This window comes from Plectropomus leopardus, chromosome 23 (genome assembly GCF_026936395.1).
Source record: "Plectropomus leopardus strain MGB_pleo_1.0 chromosome 23, ASM2693639v1, whole genome shotgun sequence".
Taxonomy (NCBI): Eukaryota; Metazoa; Chordata; class Actinopteri; order Perciformes; family Serranidae; genus Plectropomus; species Plectropomus leopardus.
Window position 1 is genome coordinate 2506801 of NC_142198.1, and position 21420 is coordinate 2528220.

Sequence of the window (21420 nt, forward strand, 5' to 3'; positions counted from 1 at the left end):
AATAATTTTATACACATGGTCCCCTTTCTTTAGGTATACGTGTGTCTATATTTTCAGATTTTTTCAGTGTTGACATCATTATTCTCTGTTAGCATTTATCTTTCTTGATCATTGTCTTAATAGGTATTTAGAGTGTGTTGCTTTTGAATATATTTGAACCTTCTCCATTTGTTGTCTTCTAATTATTCTGGTATGTACCTTCCTTCATTATTATTATTATTATTATTATTTTATTTTAGTTTTTATTATTCTTTCTTTTTTCCTTTTTTCCCTTCTTTGTGGTACATCGGTCAATGTACAACAAAGCCAAGAAAACAAGATGTTTGACCTCAGTTTTGGATAGTTTTTTTACCCAGCTCTACAAATACAAGTAAGTCAGTAGTTAAAGTACTCAGGTTGTAATACAGTGAAAAATGAGCGGAGTATTTGTCTTCCAGCTCCAGACTCGGGCTCACCTGTATGAGAGCCTGGGCCTGTGGATGAAACATGTCGCCGAGGACAAGCTCCAGGTGTACATGGAAAGTCTGGGCCTGCAGCAGTTCCAGGAAGAGCTGCGACCCCAGCGTCTGTCCCTGTGCCGCTCTCTGCTGCAGGGCCTCGCTCAGGCCATGGCTCTGCCAAACCCCCCCAACAACTGCTGGAGCATCCTCTGCTCCACCACCGACAAGATCTTCACCCTGCTGCCCAACCACATCCAGGTACTCCCAGAAACCACTCACTGACACCACATTCCACTTCTGTTCTATAGCTGACATTTGAACTGCCGTCACTGTTCACACACCAGCTGACACTTCAACTACCTTTTAGCTTCAACTGAAATCGCTTCAAGCTTTACAGATCTACTGATATTCTCATCTCATGCTGTTTTCAAACCTAATGAGAAGGATTTTTTGCCTCATGTTAGTCGTGTGGGTTTGGCCACTGGAGTCTATTTTAAAGTTTTTCACAGCTGGTGAATATTCATTCTTATCAACTGTAATTACAGTTGTGCTAACTAACTGTGGAAAGACTAACAAGCAGGTCAGTTTGCAGTAAGGTACAGCTGATAGCTGGAGTGAAGTGATTTGAAAATGGAAAACTTGGAGGCTGTGTGTTCTGAACTAGTTTGAACCAGCACAACATCAGTCCTGATTGTCTTCACAAGAGCCACCTCACTCCTCCTGTTTACCTTCCACGTTAAAGACAAACTTAAAGTACTCAGAACATTTTACTAATAAGCAAGTCAACAAAATAGCTAATTCATGTCTCAAGCCTTAAGCCTCTTCTAGTGTGATATGTGATACATGTGTCACTGTGTTTTTACTGCTTCTGTGCAGTGTCTTAATAACCTGCTGCTCTAACAAAAGACTTAACCAGCTTGGGATCAGTTAAGCATGTTTATCCATCCGTCCATCCATCCGTCTGTCCATCCATCCATCCATCCATACCTTCCTCCGTTCATTTGTCCATCCATCCATCACTCTATCCATCCATTCCTCCCTCCCTCCCTCTGTCCGACTGTTTGTCCTCTCACCCTCCATCCCTCTGTCCGTTCCTCAGTCCATTCTTTCATCCTTCCATTTCTCCATACAAGGTACAAGGTAGATGTATTAGTCATGTCTCCTTGGTCCTTCTAAATCTTGTGGAGTTGAAGGAGGAGTTGAGGAGTCTCAGCCTGGAGAACGCAGCTGCTCTGTAGTCTGGTGGTACGGCAGCAGATACTTCTGTATCTTTCCTCAGATCGTTTATTCATCCATCCGTCTGTCCATCTGTGTGTCCTTTCAGTGTTCTAACAATCCATCCGCCCATCCATCTAACTGTCTGTCCGTGCGTCTGTCCCTCTGTCCTTCAACTCTTCCATCCATCCATCTACCCATCCATGTGTTCATCTGTTGTCCATCCATCCATCCACCGTTCCATCCATCCATCCATATGTCCCTCTGTCTGTCCTTTCACCCTACAATCCTTCCATACAAGGTTCAAGGTAGATGTATTAGTCATTTCTCTTTGGTCTTTCTAAATCTTTTGGAGTTGAAGGAGGAGTTGAGGAGTTTCTTAGCCTGGGGCCGAAACTGCTCTGTAGTCTGGTGGTACAGCAGCGGATACTTCTGTATCTTTCACCAGATGGCTCCATCCATCCGTCTGTCGTTCAACCCTTCTAACCATCCATCTTCCCATCCACCCACCCAACCATCGTCTGTCCGTCCATCTGTCATTCCACTCTTAAATACATCCGTCCATCTACCATCTGTCTGTTCATCCCTTCATCTGTTTGTTCTTCAACCCATCCATCTTTCCATCCTCCCATCCGTTGGCCTTCCGTCCATTCATCAATCTATCCACCCATCCATCCGTCCATCCATCTGTCCATCCATCCCTCCCTACTGATGTTGAGTGGTAGAGATTTTGGTGGCAACAGGCATTTCAGATTCTCCGTTACCTCAAGAAAATCTCAACCAAATCTCAATGCTGATAGGCTTTCGCGACACAGTACCACACAAATTTCTTGCCAAGTTGAAATCTTTAAACATTTCTGAAAATTGCACAGATTGCACAAATTTCACGTGTCTGCATCATACGTCTAACATCACATGCATTTGTGTCTATTCGCATCTTTCCATTGACTTTGTATGTAAATGCAGCGTGTGAGAAGCTCACTTTGCTTTCAGTGTGAAAACACTGTTAGTCTTGCAAGGATGTACTATCACTGTTTACATACTAACAATGTTCACCCCTCAACTACGTCTAGTACTTTTGCTTCAACAGTTGGCAAGTCCCATTGTTGAGCTTCTACACATTCACTGACACAAGTTAGTTTCTCTTCAACTGACCGTTTGAACACTGAAACTGACATTTCAACTGCTGATACTGTAACACTTTAACTTCTTACAATGCTTATGCAATTATCTGGCACTACAGCTTCACCTGCTTTCATCTCCTAAACCTTAACTGACAGCTGAACTACATTCACCAAAGGCATTCATTTTTAATGAAGATAGTATTTACCTGTCAACAGATATTTCAACTTCTTTAGCCCAGATATTTGCTGACATTCCAGCGGCTTTAACTCTTCGGTCGATAGTTTTTCTGCCTTCAGCTTTTACCTTTTGACATTTTGACTAAGTTCAGTGTTTGCTGAGGAGCTATTTAACTGCCTACAGGTCTTAACGTGAGAACATTTCAACTTCTTTAAGCTTGTTATACTTCAACAGACACTTTAACTGCTTTAAAATGCAACTGCTGTACAACACCTCACATGCAGTTAACATTTTAAAATTATAAACATGGTTTGTTTTAGTAATGGTAATGAGCTGCAGTTGTACTAAACCAGTGGTTTTCAACTGGTGGATCATGGTCCAAAATTGGGTTGAAGGTCTTCTCTGAATATACTGGAAGTAACTTGAGAACGTGTCAAGTTTTTTAACAAAAAACATTCACTTTATCGGGAAGTACAGTGAATTTACCACACAGAGTTCTGAAATTACGTTTCTGTTTATTCTTGCAGTATTTTTTATATCTTTAAGTTGTAAGCAAACACCTTTACTTTTTATGAAATATAATTAAATATGTGGTCATTTGTAATGGGTGGACCTTAAACCGATAACTGAGAAGGATTCTGGACCTTGTTAATGAACCAGTTGGGAACCAATGTACCAGGTCATTCACCAACAGTATCCTCCTGTCACCATAATGGTTTCCTGCTGATGAGAAATTAATTTGTTTCAGGATAATGAGGTGGATTTGTATGTGGGAATCATCAAGTGTCTGTCTGAGATGTCTGACGCAGAGATTGACCGGATCGCACGAGTCACAGAGGTACAAAATTAATTTTAATCAAAATTAATTCTACACATAGTGGTTTTAAACAGCTACAGGTAAAGTAAGTAAAGCTGTGTACTCTGTACTGTTTAGACTCAGATGGAGAAGACCTGCTTTGCCCTGGCTTACTTGACCTCCCAGGGCAGAGTTCCCCTCCTGGGTCTCAATGACATCATCGCTGGTGTACTTCGTGGTTGGCAGAGCCGCAGAGTCGGCTGGCTCCTCCTGCAGTCTTTTTACCAGTGTCGCCTGGTCACCAACCCCAACACAGGTCAGGCCACAAGCGAGCCAGCTATTGAAGCGAGAAAGCCTTTTCTGCTGCATTTACATAATTAAAGGAAAAGTGATGATGCACTGATGAAAATCTAGTTGCAAATAAATTCTGTGCAAGAAAAAAACTATCCTTTAAGCCAGTGATCCTCAACCGCCGACCCATGGGCCAAATCTGGCCCTTGACAGGGTGGCAGGTGCCCCCCAACCATTTTCTAATTAACAATAAAAATGAACATGGGGAATTGTTTTTGTACTTTTAGTATACATGAGGTGTAGGAGGCCAGAGTGCATAAAATTGCATGAAAAGCTTATTTATCAAAAAAGTGCTAGTAGAGGATCCCCTGCACCCCCCGAAAGACAATGAATATAAAAATTAAACATCCTAAAATCCTAAAATTATCCTATTATCCTAAAATTCTAGTATGTCCCAAAAATATAAAGTCATAAATCCCTGAAAATGTCTTAAAATCCTGATAATATCCTAAAATTATAAACATGTCCCAAAATCATAGAAATTTCCTAAAATCCTACAAAGGAGCTGAAATCCTTGAATTGTCGTACACATCTAGATATTTCTCCAAATCCTAGAAACATCTCAAAATCTTAGAAATTTCCTAAAATTTTAAAAACATGCTAAAATCCTTGAAATGTTCTAAAATTGCTAGAAATGTCTTAAAATCCCCCAAAACATTCTAAAATCCTAGAAATGTCCCCAAATCCTAAAAACATGTATTAGGGTTGCTGTGACTGGCCCCTGGTCTCCTGTCATTTTGCAAAAGTGCCCCCCCAAGCAAAGTAAGTTGAGTATCCCTGCTTTAAGCTATCATAAATAAAAACTTTGGCTTATTCCACTGCAGCTACTTGTGTCACCAAAGTGTATTTCCAAATTCCACACAGAATGGTTTTAATGATCCGTTTATTGGCAAGTTAACATATACTGTAGTTTGCCTCATGTTAATGCTTCTTTGTGTTTTTCCCTCGCATGCAGTACATTCCATGTGTGTCACAGTCTGCTGATTTAAGTGTGAGTGAGTCCACGTGTTGAGATGGGTTGTTTTTGTCCTAGGTGTTTTGAAACGAATGGAGTGGCTCCTGGAGCTGATGGGACACATCCGAAATGTTGCCTATGGAGCAACTTCCGTCTCATGTGGAGACACTAGACTGGTAGGTTTCTGGCCACTGGCAAACTGCGCTGTATTTGTGGAGCCGTCAGTGTTTTGTTGTCACATGCCACAGATGAGGTGAGAGTTTAGAATAGCTGTCATTTCAGAGCTGCTTTGGAACGCAGCTCCAGGCTTGCTGGGCGTGTCCACCGAAATTAGTTGGATGTGTGCAAACAGGTTTTACACTTAAAGGGGACCTATAATTCTATTCCTTTTTTTCTGTCATTTATATACTGATAAAAAATTTAAGCACAACACTTTTGTTTGGCTCCCATTTTTAAAAGGTTAAGTTAAATATCTAGTACTTTTCATATACACTACTAACTCTAACTACACTAACTCTATATTTCTTACAAATTTTGAATGCAGATTTGTTTAATCCATGTTAGTGAGCGCCTTTCCTTTTCTAGGATAGTCCATCCACCTGACAGGCGTGGCTGATTAAACAGCATCATTACTACAAAGGTGACCTGGGATGGTTACAATAAAAGCACTCTTTAATGTTCAGTTTGATGCATTAAATATGAGAAAATTCCATCTATTCAGTGCATAAAAACATCTGAGATCTTTATCTTAAATATAAACCTTGTTCAGTGTATCACATTACATATATGTATATATACAGTATATATAGATACAGATATATGTATATATAGAGAGAGACAAAGACAGAGAGATGGGTAGATTTCAATATATCACCATATTATGTTGAAGCTTGAAAATGATTACCGGTATATTGAATCAGCACCCAGCACTAGCTGCCTAATTTTTATTACTTCGTTTTCATTAAAAATGAAAAACTGAAGTTGTTTGTTGGTAAAGTGGAGCTGTAGATGGATACTGATGTGTAACTAACCATGCTGACTCTTCCTCACATGTGCCAACTTTACTACTTTTAAGTTATAATAAATGTTGTGATGATAAATGAACGTTTATCACAGTTAAGTGTTGAGTGTGTAAAGTTCTTGAAACCTGGTGAAACTCCACACACAGTATTTAATATTCTGACACAGATTTGCTTTATTTTGTGTGCAGGCCACAGACTTCCTGTTCCAGGTGTTTGCTGCTGCTGTAGTTTCCTGGGGCGACCACTTCATGCCGCTCCTCCTTGGCATCAGAACCCAGTGGTTCCCATGGCAACCTGACTCCAAGCCCCAAACTCTGCGACACAGTCTGTATGGAGAGGAGTCATTCACTGAGCGTGCCCTGCCGCAGTGCCTGCTGGGAATGCCCCACAGCCTGAGCCTGCTGCTGGACAAACAACCATGGAGCAGCCAAAGAGACAAGGTCAGTGTGGCTCACAGACTCACGTTTACTTTTAGAAATAACTGTTGAGTTTGGTTTAGAGAGGAACAAGATGATGACAACCTCTGTGTGTGTGTGTGTGTGTGTGTGTGTGTGTGTGTGTGTGTGTGTGTGTGTGTGTGTGTGTGTGTGTGTGTGTGTGTGTCAGTTCATAGACTGGCTTTTCAGCATCACAGAGGGTCCTAAGCAGAGTCTGTCAGCCTCGACCATGAGCACAGCCAAAGGTAAAGAAATGACTCAGGATAAAATTTTACCTCACGCTTCTCTATCCTCATAAAAGTCTGTCCAGGTAACGTGATGTCATTAAGTGCTGTTCCCATACTCAGACAGTGTTTGAAGTCTTTTCTCTCTCCCGCACTCAGAGACTAACAGTGATGTTGAGATTGACCTCAGTTACAGTCTGTGAAGCTTTACACAGGGCTGTGGATTAAGACTATGGATGTACTAAGAGCGGTGGATATAGTATGATCAAGATATAGAGGGTATGTGTTGACGTCATTTCCCCCTCAGAACACGCCCCCCTCAGTCAGACTGAGTGGCAAAAACACCTGTTAGAGTTTAGCAGTGAAAACAACAAAACTGGGAGTAAAACTATTTTCTGCTCAAATTAAGAACAGCTGAACTCGACAATGACCCTTGCGACTTACCGTAGAACCAGTCATCCACGGACATTGACATGTGGTTAGGGATCAGGTATCCTGACATCTATATTTACCTGATTTCAACACCAGGAAAAAACACAGTGCAAAACCTGAAGGCACACAAAAGCCTTGACACGCACATATTTTAAAAAGAATTTATATAATCAGCCACAAGATTTAAAAACAAAGCAAAACTGATAAGCAGAAAAATGCGAAATATCAAATAAAATAACCAGCTGTTAAGTCAATTTACAGTATACAGTGTATTGACACATGAAAATATATGTATAATTTACTTGTACTTTTGATACTTAAGTACATTTATTGCCAGAAAATTACTTTTGATACTTAGTACAGATAATATGAAATGGGCCCACAAAGCCGTTGTTTTGGCGCCTGGATTCTAATTGTTACTGTGAATCGCAGTGATCCATTTGCTTCTCTTTTTGTCTGTTAAAAGATTGTTCCGACTGCTTGTTGAATCTATTTGTACAGTCAATCGCACACCAGCTCTTCCACCTTTAGGTGTGATTTTCGTCTTTTCACGTCATTAAAGCTAACGCTGCCACTCAGTTGGCGTACCCGCAGTGACTTCCGTGTGCTGTGACATCACGTGCATACACTCTATTAAAGCCCCAATTTGAGGAAGCAATCACGTCGTCCATCTTTCTATACAGTCTATGGTGTGCACCCATACATACTGTATATCATTAAACTGTAAAGGGGCCTATTTGTCCCAGTTTCCAGCTGTAGTTTTACACCTCGTGTTTCCCCATAGACCATCATTGTAAAAGAGAAATCTGTACAACTGTTGAAAGGAGACCTTTGTTGAAATGTACCCGTTGATTCTGCTGGGTTTAAAAGTTTGCATTCACTTAAAGCAGCTGCTCCTCTCATCAATCGATCGGGTCTGATCAGATCAGTTCTTTATCCGTCACAAAGTTGGCTTTTTAAATAAATTTGTGTTTTGCAGGATTCTCCACACATTAATTCATTTGTGGCAGCCTGCCACAATTAAAACATCTACTGTCACAACTAGGTTTTCTGTTTTTGGAGCTGGACCTTTTGGTCCTTTTGGAGCTTAAGATTATTGTTGGTACATATATATCGTTCAGTTATTTAAAGCGCCTACGGTGCCTATCTTTTCCAGTAATTGAAGCAATATGTAGCAACAAAGATGCCTGCACAAGTTTGCCTGAAATTCATATTTTAGTGACAGTAACATTTCTCCTACACACAAGGAAGAAGTAAAAACTCCAGAGGGTTCATCTCAGGTTTTGCAGATGCTGATACAGATGAGGTTGGCTCAGGTTATCATGGTTACTCCTAAGGAAGTGATGTTGTAATTACAGCTCAGTGCTACTGAAAAGATACATTCTACTATTTATTCACACAAAAAATGTGAAGAATATACTTCACAAGTTGGGCACGTTGGACACAGTATGTGATTCTGGAGGCAGTAAATGTGTTTTGGTGACAAACTGGATGTAAATAGATCTGGTTTAAAAAAAAAAAAAACTCCAAAACTCCACAGGCGAGGGAACACTGATGTTGGTATTGTTATGGCGACATAATAAAATCTGAACATGTAAACATGAGTATTGGCAGTTGTTAGCAGAGAGCCTTAAAGCAGTGCTTGTCTCTCCATCTGTGTCACACACTCACAGGAGAAAACAGCATTCTTGGCAGAAGTGAAACTTGTTGTTTGATTGTTCTGATTGGTTTATCCCATGCTTGTTGTTCCAGCTGCCCTGTTGGCCCTGAAGTCCTCCGCTGAGTTCAAGAAGAAAGCTGTGTGGACCCGAGCATATGGATGGTAGCCCAGAGGAGCCACAACAGACTGTTACTGTGGCAACAAACACAGAGGTTTTCTGCAAAAACATGACTGAAGCTTTAACACAGTCAAGCTGCGTGTGTGCGGCCTCTGACCACTGGACATGACTCAGTGATGGCTATCAGTGTTCCCATTCAAACTTCATCAAACACAGGAAATACATAATGTTGTTGAATTTAATTTTCTGGCTTTTTTTTTTTTTTTACAATGATCCCACATCCTGATGACATCTAACTCCCTAAAATAAAAAAGAAAGAATCCCCATTTCCTTTCGACAAAAAAAATGACTTCAGAGCTCCTGAAAGAAGAACCCTCCCATCATTCAGTTGTCAAGTGTCATTTCCTCTTCATCTTCTTGTTCCATTTGTCCAGGTGGTGTTGTCTCTCCTTCAGCAGTTGCCACACAGTCACAGAGGCCCCTATAACAAACACAACTCTGTTAGACAGTTAGTCAGAAAACTCACAACAGTTTGTGCACTGTTTTTGTACAATCATTTTTTGTACAGCCACAATTCCAAAAAAGTGTGACTTTGTATAAACGTAAGTAATAACAGAATGCAATCATTTGCAAATCCTTTTTGACCAACATTGACTTGAATGAGGTACAAAGACAAGATATTTAACCCTTTGAAACCTGAGCTCATTTGCTTGATTTCTTTCAAAAACATGGAAAGAAGGTAATGACCAGCAAAAGAATAAATGACCCCAAAATTATCAATAAATTACTTAAAGGTAAAAGAGAATTACTTTTAAAAAAAAGTAAATAAAAAAGAAATATTGTAGTAATTATGTATTTTGAATATGTATTTATGATAATTAGTTATAAATATATAGGTTACTTACCTTTTTTATTATGGTTTTGGAAGAAATTGCACCAATTTGCAGTGTTCAAAGGTCTAAATACTTGTAAATGTGTAATTTACAATATATATATACAATATACACTTATTCTGAATTTAATGCCTGTTAACACGTTCCAAATAAGTTGGGAAAGGGGAACAGGTAATCATGCCCCTGTCCCAACATTGTGGAATGTTTTGCATGTATCATATTTAAAAAGAGTGAATATGAAAAAGATAAGGTTTACCAGTTTGAACATTAAATATCTTGTCTTTTTTCTGTCTTCACTGGGATATAGACCAAAAAGGTTTTGGAAATCACTGCTTTGTGTTTTTATTTATGCTCTGTACAGGGTCCCAACCTTTTTTTGGAATTGGGGTTGTATTTAGCACAAATCTAAGAGCTGCAAAAGGATGGCCATTACAGAATACTACCTGCTGTACGTGTAGTTCACCAGGTAAAAATTGAATAGTGCACTTCCATGTGTGGGTGGTAGTGAACAGCCTGTCGGCTCTTTGTTTGGAGTTGCTACGTGTTGAGGCATGACAAGCTCTGACTCGGTTGAAAAACCCAGCAGATTTCTGGCTGTGTCTGACTCCAGTCTGACTAACCAGTAACCTCTGTCATTTACCAGTGAAGTCTTAGTCAAGTCCGGATAGACACTTTTTACATCTTAAATTCAGCTGTTAATCCCAATATTACTGCTAAAGCTCAGACATACTGTCCACTCAGGATGTAACGATTTACTCAACTCACGATTCAAGGCGATTCACGATACTGAGTTCACGATACGATTTTCTCACATTTTTTTTTTTTTTAAATACAAAATGAGATTACAGAAAAATTATGACTGAAAAATATTGTATTATTTTACACAAAAGTTATACAAAATACTGCGTCTTTCTGTTCTCCCCTTTTTATTTCTGAGGTAGGGTATAAAAGCAAAACACAGGCTATGCAATGAATGCATTTCTGGACATTCCCCTGTGTCCCCTGCTGTTAAAAAAAACACTTTCACTGGGACAGAGGTGGCTGCTGAGGTTTGCTTCTACTAAAAGGGGAAAGCGGAGAGGGCGAGTTTGTAGAACTAAGTTGGTCGTTTCCGACTCATGGATGATAAGCTGGGCTCTCTCTTTGGCTCTTGTACTTTGGCCGTGTAGTTGTGGTTAAGGAGTAACGTGTGTAGGCGGGGCGGACTGGAGCTCCTCACCATGATACTGGCTCACATGCTGCATCATGTTAGTTGTACTATTTGTGTATTTCAACACCCTCTTACAATATTTGCAGACTGTTTTTGGCTTTTCTGTTATCTTCTCACCTTTTTATTACTTTCTGACTTTATGGAAGCTCAAATGCCACTGCACTTCCGATTTAAAACTGGAGGGCACATCTTCTTCAATATCGCCTGACGTAGAAACTTTGCTTCGTCTTATTGTCTTATTTACGATGGCGAGCTGTCTCTAGTCTCTGACAATGACTTAGGACGTTGAACGTGTAGTGACTTTGCACGTCAGGCTAGCGAAATCAGAAGCAGATTACGCCCTCTGCTGTTCAAACAAAGTATCGCAGTTCAGTTTTCATCTTGACGACTTGAATCTCACGTTTTATCAATTTTTAACTGCCTCGCGATGCATCGTTACATCACTACTGTCCACACTGAACTTTTGCGGACAGCTGAGGACTTGTAGCGGTCACATGGACGCATACGTGGTTCCATTCATACTACAATAGAAGGTCCACATGAGCCTCAGCCGCCAACATCGGATGAGGCGCAGCTGGATCCGAGTTTGTCGGATATTCAGCTTAATGAACTAAAGAGCAGCAGCTGTGGCTGCGTTGAACCAACGCGTTTTCATCCCAAGTTGTCACATGTTGCCGTTTTGCAGTGGACTTCAGCGTCTACATATTACGCTCTTGGTATCCATCTGTGTTTGCATTTGGTGTTAACACTGACTAAGTGATCTTACCGAGAGCCAGAATCGGAAGCGAGAGCATCAGCATTAAAGGCAGGTGAACGTGTGTGGACACCGTGGAGTTGAGAGAGGATGAGTTTGCTGCTGCTGGCTTAACATACGGCAGGGCCTGGTATATGGTGACACCTGAGGAAAAAAAAATCAACACATGCAACATGCTCATTTTTCAAAGGATTCTTGAAATCATGATCAAATATTCAGCTGCAGTCCAATAAAGAACAGTCACACTGGATCAGGACACACTGGGCATGTGGTGAGAAACTATCAGACTGCACTGCCTGTGTGTTACTGATATATCCAACACACACACACACACACACACACACAGAGCAGAAGCTAGAATGTTCTTTTCTCACAGACTTCCTGACATTTTATCATCACCTCTGCTTTGCAAACTCATTTCCTGTGTGCTTGCGTGACTTCCCTTCTACAGTACCAGTCTCTGACACATTACAGCAGCTCCTATTGTTCAGCCTGTGTCAGGTCAGCTACTGTAACTGCCCATCCAGGAGCCTAAATGTAGGCTGCTGCAGACTGATGCAAGCCAGTCCAGCTGCCAGATGTGTGTTAGTGTGTTTCTGCAAACCACAAATGTGTTACATTTGTGCATTTCATACGAATCATAATCTTCTCCTAAGGTTTACACGGCAACTTACATAAAACGTTAAACTTTTGTTGGGGTTTGGCACAACAGTATTGTGGGGGCCTGAAAATGCAAACCATCTAAACCTGGTTCCAGAGTGTAATCATTTGAAAACGCCACCCCTTGTGTCGCTGTCTAAACTGGCGATGCACGGATCATGTAAGTACGGTGACATCACGGCCACGCTTCATGCAGGCGTGTGGTGTTTTCTATGGTGTCTCATTACAAAGTTACACCGCCAACTACTGGCTGGGCATGCATACTACAGCATTTTCGGTTGTATTTGTGGATCCTTTGACATGAGGATCGTTTCCACAATGTTATCATATCATAACAGATTTTTTTGAAAATGCAAAGGAAAGACTTTTGTGTTTTTAGTAGGGCCACTCTCGTCTAAATCTATAGACACATGCCAAGCTGCAGAACTCTGTTCAACACCAACAAACAACAAAACTGCCTGTGCTGATGTGAGTCATTGCTGTGTTTCCAGCAGCCTTTAAGGGTTTTTCAGTGGTAAAATGTTATGAGTAAGTATAATTACTTAAGTGCTGTACTTTAGTACAGACTTGAGGTTGTTGTACTTTACTTGAGTTTGTTTTTTTCATGCCATGCAACACTTCTACAGCACTACATTTATCAGAAAGCCTTAAATAGATTAGATTAGTGTAGATTAGATTAGACTGACTTTAATGTCCACATCAGTGGAAATTTGTCACTGGTTTCTCAGCAAATGAATACTTTTGCATAAAAAGCACGAGAAAAGTTTTTCAAATATGATGTTTTGTTGTAAATTAGATTACCCAACAGTTTATACAAGCGCATCTGAAACAATTAGCTGATTAACAGAAAATTAATTGTTAACTATTTTTGGTAAACATCTAAGTCATTTTAATTTATTCTGAGTGATTTTGATTTTTTGCAGCTGCTTTGTTCTTTATAGGTTTTTTAAAAAAAGATTTTTCATCATAGTAAAGATGGAGTGAGTCAGGGATGAGGTCACCTTCAGTGGCTGCTGACAGGATGTATAAGGGGATCCAGAGTGTGTAGCGAGTCCACAGCATAGCGATGGACGGCGTGTCCAGAACACACAGCAGCTCATGTGGGTACCTGTCATCAAACACCACACATCAACATGTTAGCTGAGGGCATAATGGCATAACTGACAGCTGGCTGAATCAGCAGGAAAAGCTTCCATTAATCATAGAAGGACATGACTCAGTGCATCATTACACTTGGCAGCTCTCTCTGTATCTTGGCTGATATTTACTTTTAATCTATGATACCACTGCACCACTATATATACATGCCTGTTACAAAGTTTCTAAGTGATGATATTAACATTGTACATATGTAAAAGTAAGAAAACAACAACAATGAAGATACCCATAGGAAGTGTTTGGTGCATTTTACGCACTTTCAATTTTTTGGGGTTTTTTTTGTGTGATAATTTTGGCTTATGTTCATGCATATGGCATCAATTGTTGCAAGATTGGATTGTGTATTTTTGTTTGATTTTAGAATTCCCAGCTCAGCTCCTACAATAAGTCTAAAATACACAGTAAACTAAATTGTTACATTCGGAAATGCAAAGTGTAAAAAATGCTCCACTGAAACCCATTCAAACTGACATTTCTGATCCCACAGCCATCAAAGCATAAAAACATATATTGTATTATTTCTGGGTGTCATTCTGGGTTTTGACTTGGAATTTGTCATTTTGACTATTTTTCACCAGATGACCTAATTTTTACCATATTTGGCATATGGAGAAAATACATGCTATTTCCACTAGGTGTAATCATTGACATATCCCAGACTGTCAACAAAAAATCTATTTTGCATGTAGTATATTGAAAATAATACTTTTTTTAAGATCTAAAAAATGTGGTGGCATCATGACACAAAACATGGCATTTAAAGGCTTAAAATTCTAAAATAGTAATAATAATGATAATATTTAATTAATATTTGATATCTGTGATTAGGGGTGATGGTGGTTAAAACATAAACTTAATGAAAGTGGGAAATAATATAATGTATAATATTTTTTTGAAGTGCATTTTGTGTGCAGTGATGTGAGTATGTGTAATATTACAGCATGTCCTGTATCTTTAAAAGCAAGTACTCCAAGTACTAATAATTTGACTCAGCAACTTTGACTTATATTGGAATAATATCTGACCAGGAGTATCTATACTGTGACTCAAGTACTTAAGTTGTGTACTTTGTCCAGCACTATCACTACATGATCATCATCAGGCACCATGCCCGCTTTGGCAAAAACAAACATTTTATGTTTATTTGTGAACATCACATAAAAAACTGACAGAAATGAAGATGGTGCTCCTGTAAAATTGCAAAAGGATAGTTCACCAAGTGAAATAAAGAGACAAGCTGTCATGTACACACCGCAGGAGGTCCAGAATGTTCCACAAGAAGAACTGTGCACACACCACTGGTTTGCTCTGGATCTCCTCCAGCATGATGACCATGATCAGCAGGAGGTTCTTCTCCATCACCTGAAAAACAGTCCGCTTGCACAATCTACCACTGCTTCAGAAGGATGAAAATACACATTTGAGCATTTTACAGCATCTGCAGGATTAATAATGAGAGTGATTCATACTTGGACGAAGCGAGGGAGGAGTCGAGCTTTCTCAATCCCATCTGCGATGTGGAAGAGTTCCAGGATGGACAGCAGCTGGCACAGACTCATCACAAAGCCAACGGAGTAAAATGTGTCTGCCAGGGCATCTGTAAGAGCACAAACCTAAATTTATTACACCAACTTACACCAATTAGCCAAAACATTAAAACCACTGATGGGTGAAAGGAATAACTCTGATCATCTGCTTGTTAAAGTGTAATGTTCTACTGGGAATGACGTCCTTTGCCCATTCCACTAAAGATTTGCACAAAATTTGAGCGATTCCACTGAGTGATGTTCTGTGACATCTCCTCTGATGATAACATCCCAGTAACCATCGCGATGGATGTTCAAAACATTAGCAGCTTTATATCTATTGCAGTCACCACACTAGCCGTCATTATTTCCAATCCAAGACCACGTAGGCGTGTTATGGACCCATAATGGAAAGATGAGCCCCTTATACGTGGGAGCGGACACGTATGAGGGATTTCTGGGAGGTGATAGTCCATGGTGTTTGGTGTTAGGTGTTTTTTGTACTTGTTACTTTTTTTGGGTCGTTTCTTCTTACATTTCTCATTGCCCTTTTCCCATGTTTTTTAAAAGAAATCAAGCCAACTTTTCAGATTTCAAAGGTAGCAATAAACTTTACTGAAAACACAATGTTTTGTCTCTTAGTTCTTCTCTCCTGAATTAATACCAACAATGACTTTGAGATCCAGTATTTCACAAAGAACCCAGAAAGCTCAACATTCGAATCGATGTTGCAAAACTTTGCAGCCTTTTTCTTAACTAAATCTGTGATGAAGCTTACCTTTCCCAAATGTGAGAAACCTGGCTATGGTGTTAGCCAGGATCCATGTGTGTCCACAGAACTGGAACAGGTTATACGAGAAAATGTAGGCGAGCCTGAAGCTGAACCTGAAGGAGAAAAAAAACATTCTCAGCCTGCCACAGTCTGGACATCTGCCTCACACAGCTGTAAGCAGTGATCATCACAGGCATCCTGATCGGCCGGCACACTGACAGGAAGTGGAACAGAGCTGTCGTTAATGTCATTAGTTCCACCTGTGCCCAGAGTGTCAAGAGGATCTGTTTACTGTCCAACTGCTGATGCTGATGCCATTTGATTATTATATTCTCCTCAGTCAACAAACTGGAACTATTTTAAGTAAATTAAATTACAGGGAACACAGATGGAAAGCACATTTGCTGGATTGTTCTAATAGATTACAACTTTGCTTGCTAATTGCCAGGGAAGTTTTTGGCAAGATGCGTTTCTGCAGACCACAGATTTATCACATTTACATGTTATCATATAGCAGAACCATTGAAACTTTATGTTTTAACATCGCTGTGGTTAACATGTGTTTTGTTCAGGCTCAAAAAAACAAAACAGTTTAAAAAAACAACAACAACAACAACCACCTGGTTTTTGGAGCATTAGTGGTGTAGTAGACAGACGTATGCAGGTCAGTGTACCCACCTCTTTTTCTGGGCATTTATAGTATACTCACCTATCAGCCAAAAAGTGTTTGGACTATATAAAAAAAGTATACCTGCCACATTCAAATGACCAGTTTTGTGGTACTACCCCTGGTGGAAACACAGCCTCAGACCACTAAAATACACCCACATTAGGTGACTAGAAAGCTGCTGGAAACACAGCAATGACTCACTAAAAACAAACAGCTTAGCTGTTTGTCGGTGATGAAGAGTAGTCTACAGCTTGGCAGGCATCTTGGCATCCAACATCACACATCCAATATTCAACATCCATCATCCAACATCCCCCATCCATCATTTACCATCAAACATCCACCATCAAACATCTACCATCCATCATCTACCATCCACCATCCATCATCCAACATCCACCATCCATGATCTACCATCCACAATCCAACATCCAACATCCACCATCGACCATCTATCATCCACGATCCAACATCCACCATCAAACATCCATCATCTATCATCCACCATTCAACATCCACCACGTGTCAAAGTCAGTTGTTAAGTTCAGCTCTTTATAAACATAAATATCATGTTATATGTATATATATATATATATATATATATATATATATATATATATATATAGAGAGAGAGAGAGAGAGAGAGAGAGAGAGATAGTTGGATAGGTGTGTATACAAATATTTTTAGTGCATTTTCTTCTGCCCTTTTTCTTTTTACAAATGTTTTGCTAAATTCTGGGTCATTTCCTCTCAAGTTGCTGACTGCATTCTTCCCATATTTCAAAGGTTTTAAAGGGCTTTAAAGGGTTAATCTATGCTGTTGCTTGTAATTCAGACTCTATAGCGGAGCATAATAATATGATTTCATTGCACACGCGTGAAAATAAAGATTTAACTTACAAAAATGCTGATTTTCTTGTATTACAGCAGATTAAAAAACAAAAAAGCAGCTCAGTGTGTAATCCTGGGTAGTTATAAACTCAGTGCATGTCTTCTGTGAGTTCATCTTGGATATAAAGTTGCAAAATAAGCACTAATCTGTCAGATACATTTTGCCTCTAAGCCTACTTTATAGTATTTAGCTGTTAATGCTCAGAAGTGAAGCTTTGTACATGATGAGCCTGACATTCCTTAACACGCCCTGCAGAGAGAGAACATTCCTCCCACAGCGAGCCTCACACACTACTCGAAACTCCCACAATACTCACATTCTCTTTCTCCTTTAGGTTGTTGCAGGTAAGCGGCGCTGCTCATAGTCCCAGTGTGAGTTTGAAGAGAATCATTTTGTTTGTGGCTCCTGTGAACACAGACCAGCCTCTTACTTCATGCTGCTGCAAGACAAGAGCAGAGAAATGCTGCAACATGTGTGTTTGTAGAGCTTCCTCAGGCTGACTGTTGCACTCATGACTTTACAGTCCGGAGGAAGTGAACATTCCACGTGTGAGTATGACGTCAAGGAGTCCCAGCCCCCCAAAAAACAGAAGACTGTGAGCTGAGTGTGAGAGAACAATGAGACACACAGTGCAGGTGGGGAGTGTTCATGTTAGCAGCAGGAGCGAGTCAAACAGCCAGTCACATAACCTCAGACTGAACTTTATGGTGAACGTGTAGATTCTTAATGCAATGCAGTTGAATACTTACATGTTACTGACTTTAAAGACAATGGAGCAACATTCCCTTAAATTTCTCTTCATTTTTGGATAAGACAAAATAAATAAGGATGTCAACTCCAGATGCACCAAATGCTCTGAACCAATCAAATCTGCTCTGACCAGGTGTGCTCAGTGATCCCACTGATCATAAGTCACCTGTTAGCACAGGTAACACCCCCTAAACACTATTTATGGACAGGTTTTGTGCCGTGTGAGTATCAATCAATCAAACTTTATTAATATAGCACCTTTTAAACAAATCGAATGCAATTCAAAGTGCTTTATAGTTTGATTGAAAAACAAAACAAAACAAAACAAAAACAAGAACAACATATAAAACAAGCAAAATTGGATCTTCAAAAAAGAACAAGTAAAAAACCATTAAAATAATAATATAAAGTGTTTGGGTGGATAGCAAGCACCCCGTGTACAGAGGCTGTGTCCTTGCTGCAGCGGCTGCAGGTTCAATTCTGGCCTCGGCGCCTTGCTGCGTGTCACCTCCGCTCTTTCTCTCTCCCACTCTCATTCTAAGCTTTCCTATCAAATAAGGCAGAAAACACCCCAAAAAAATATCTAAAAAAAAAACAAAATAAAAACATAAAATAGTAAGACACTACATAAAAGCCAGGATAAAAAGATAGGTTTTTAATCCCTGTTTAAAAGTATCAATATTTTGAGCTCCTCTAAGATCCCCCTGCAGGCTGTTCTAGCTTTCTGGAGAGTTTTGGAGATTTATGTTGTAATTCTTGTAACTGTGCAGGTCTTCATTCTATTTACTTTTTCTAGTGTCTGTATCATACTTTTGTTCTTATGATGTGCTTTATGATTTTAAAAATTAGAAACTATAAAGCTTGCATATTTCTCAAACTATTCTTTTAAGGATTTGCATACACATTTAGTCACAGGTGATGCTCATTGAAGCAGCATACACTGCCCTCTAGTGGTAAAAGCTGAAACTCGAGCTGCAGAAATCAGAATAAAGGTCAAACAGGTCATAAAACTCTGACAGTTTAGATTTGCAAACAGTTTTTCTCTGCCTCTCCTGCAGCTTCTCTGTGTTTAGAAGAGACGTCACACGACAGCCGACCTCAGGCTGCTCCGCAAACACGGTTAGAATCGCTCACAACACGGAACATGCTTGTGTGTATTCTGAGTCATCTCTCGGTTTGGGCAGCAGGAAACATTTCCAGGGTCAAAGGGCATGGAGGGTCAGGGCAGAGAGAGACCCCTGGTTAACTGTACAGATGATAGATTAACCCTTTCAAACCAGAGCAAAATCTGCTAGGCTTCTGTAAAAACATGAGAAAAAGCAATAATCAATGAAATATATACATATATAAATAATTTTAAACCTTGGAAACCTAAGCAGATTGGCTTTATTTCTTTTCAAAACATGAGAAGGGTGCAGTGAACAACTTGAGAAGAAATGTCCCAAAACTGAGCAAAACGTGTAAAAAGAGGAGCACCAGGCAGGTTCCAAAAAAATTAGCAACCCCCTCACACCAAAACGAAAGAATAAAGTAAATTAAAAAAAAGAAAAAAAAAAAAAAAAGAAAAAAAAAAGTGGCTAAATAATTAACATTTGGTGACATATTTTTAAATATATAATTTTAATTATTATAAATTTAGTTTTTTGGAAATTTCACCCCAGCTACTAGTTTCTGTCCATTTGTAGAACCGTTATTGCTAAGTTGTTTTCCCATGTTTTCAAATGAAAGCAATCCAATTTGCTCCGGGTTCAAAGTTAAAATACTCATGAAGGGATCTGAACAGTGTCTGTGTCTTCAAAAGTGTCTTCAAAGGATTAATTTTTTTTCTGTTTTTTTCCTAATTTAAATAAATCATTATAAATATGGATTTCTTGATATTTTTCCCTATTTATCTGATACGTTTGTATTGATTCTCTGTCTCTCTCTCTCTTTTATTTTCCAGTTTTTAGACATTTCATGCCCAGTTGCTTATTGCCTTTTTCTAATGTTTTTGAAAGAAATCAAACCAGTTTGCTCACATTTCAAAAGCAGAATTTCCGAAAATTCTTGTGAAAGGCATCTGAATGCAGCACAGGAAATCTGATGTCAGTCCAGGCTCAAAGGGTTAAGAGAAAGGCAGGAGTGATGAATAGGCAGCGTCTAGTGCTTCACAGGGTTTACACAGACAGACCTTGATAATGGCAGCTTAGAGTGGAGTTTAGAGTGAGGAGCACATAATGAATATGAACACGTCTTAGCTTTTATTATCTGCGTGCTGATGACAGGCCAGTGACAGGTGGAGAACAGATAAGTGTGGCTCTGAGCTCTCACAAGCCTCGGCTGGTTGTTAGCATCATATCCTCTCTGAAATTACACCTCATTTTCTGTATCAAATGCTTCGCTGCACTCAAGAACCTCACAGGAGGGTGCAGGCTGTGTGCTGTGACCTCTCTGTAACTGCTGCCGAGTCACAACGCTGACAGAGGTCCATGACAGCAAGCACAAGTCTTTGTAATAAGTTGAGGTTAAACCTTTGAATCCAGAGCAAATTGATGCAATTTTGTTAAAAAAAAAGTGGGAAAAAAGGCAATGAGCAACTTAGTGAGAAATGTTTGACAAATCGCAAGAAATTAGTACATGTAGAAAATTATCTTTAAAAAGCTAGGGAAACATTTCAAGGGAAAAAAGCTAGAGAAAATGTCTCAGGGAAAAAAAGAAAAAAGCTAGGGAAAAATGTCTGTTAAAAAAGCTAGGGAAAAATGTCTGTTAAAAAAGCTAGGGAAAAATGTCTAGGGAAAAAAGACAGAGCTAGGGAAAAATGATCATAATCACTTATTTAAATTTTTTAATAATTTTCTTGTACATTTTAATGATTTCTTGCTCATTTTTGGGTAATGTCCTCTGAAGACATTATGCAACTATTTAGTAGTACTCCTTGTGATGAGTAAACTGATCTTGATGTGTAAAATTAGAGGAGCGCGCCTTTAATTATGACTTACGGCGTTACATAACACTGTCTGATGAGTCTGTTTGAGCTGCTGAAGAAGACATCTCTCTGTGCTGTGAGACACAGATCACTTTTACAAGATATTTCATGACTACTCAGAGCTCCAAATACTGTATTACACACTATATGACCTAAGCCTTATTACTAAATCGTCTTTGCTGCTATGGAGATACTGTGGACTGTCACACAGGCTGAAC

At 39.5% G+C, this 21420-nt stretch overlaps 2 protein-coding genes across 5 annotated transcripts in view; one reads left to right on the plus strand and one right to left on the minus strand.

Annotated features, from left to right (window-relative positions):
- Nucleotides 1-9194, plus strand: part of focad (focadhesin) — a 67195-nt gene extending 58001 nt beyond the window's left edge. For both annotated transcript variants that reach the window (XM_088074005.1, XM_088074006.1), the window contains exons 38-44: nucleotides 438-698; nucleotides 3706-3795; nucleotides 3892-4069; nucleotides 5138-5235; nucleotides 6270-6521; nucleotides 6688-6763; nucleotides 8927-9194. In XM_088074005.1, the coding sequence (XP_087930131.1) occupies nucleotides 438-698; nucleotides 3706-3795; nucleotides 3892-4069; nucleotides 5138-5235; nucleotides 6270-6521; nucleotides 6688-6763; nucleotides 8927-9000 (1029 nt within the window). In that variant the 3' untranslated portion in view covers nucleotides 9001-9194. The remainder of the gene's footprint in view (nucleotides 1-437; nucleotides 699-3705; nucleotides 3796-3891; nucleotides 4070-5137; nucleotides 5236-6269; nucleotides 6522-6687; nucleotides 6764-8926) is intronic.
- On the minus strand, nucleotides 7322-18371 carry hacd4 (3-hydroxyacyl-CoA dehydratase 4). 3 transcript variants are annotated; one of them, XM_042512146.2, is made up of 8 exons: nucleotides 18237-18371; nucleotides 17804-17926; nucleotides 15932-16038; nucleotides 15097-15224; nucleotides 14880-14989; nucleotides 13471-13577; nucleotides 11822-11953; nucleotides 7322-9433 (listed from the first exon to the last, which is right to left on the minus strand). In XM_042512146.2, coding segments are annotated over exons 2-8 (669 nt in total). In that variant the 5' UTR covers nucleotides 17806-17926; nucleotides 18237-18371; the 3' UTR covers nucleotides 7322-9350. The 3 variants fall into 3 exon arrangements, with proteins under 3 accessions (XP_042368080.1, XP_042368079.1, XP_042368078.1); XM_042512145.2 differs by lacking the exon at nucleotides 18237-18371 and having other exon boundaries at nucleotides 17804-18018; XM_042512144.2 differs by lacking the exons at nucleotides 17804-17926; nucleotides 18237-18371 and having other exon boundaries at nucleotides 15932-16153.
- Between the last annotated feature and the right edge of the window lie 3049 nt (nucleotides 18372-21420).

What these genes read in the sequence shown, in the direction of transcription:
- hacd4 (XM_042512144.2), bottom strand. Translation starts at nt 16,058, where the DNA reads ATGTTTTTTTTCTCCTTCAGGTTCAGCTTCAGGCTCGCCTACATTTTC. An exon ending in AACATTCTGGACCTCCTGCG is followed by an intron (nt 13,578 to 14,879) that starts GTGTGTACATGA and finishes GTTTGATGACAG; the next exon opens with GTACCCACATGAGCTGCTGT. An exon ending in GCTTCCGATTCTGGCTCTCG is followed by an intron (nt 9,434 to 11,821) that starts GTAAGATCACTT and finishes TGTTTGTTATAG; the next exon opens with GGGCCTCTGTGACTGTGTGG.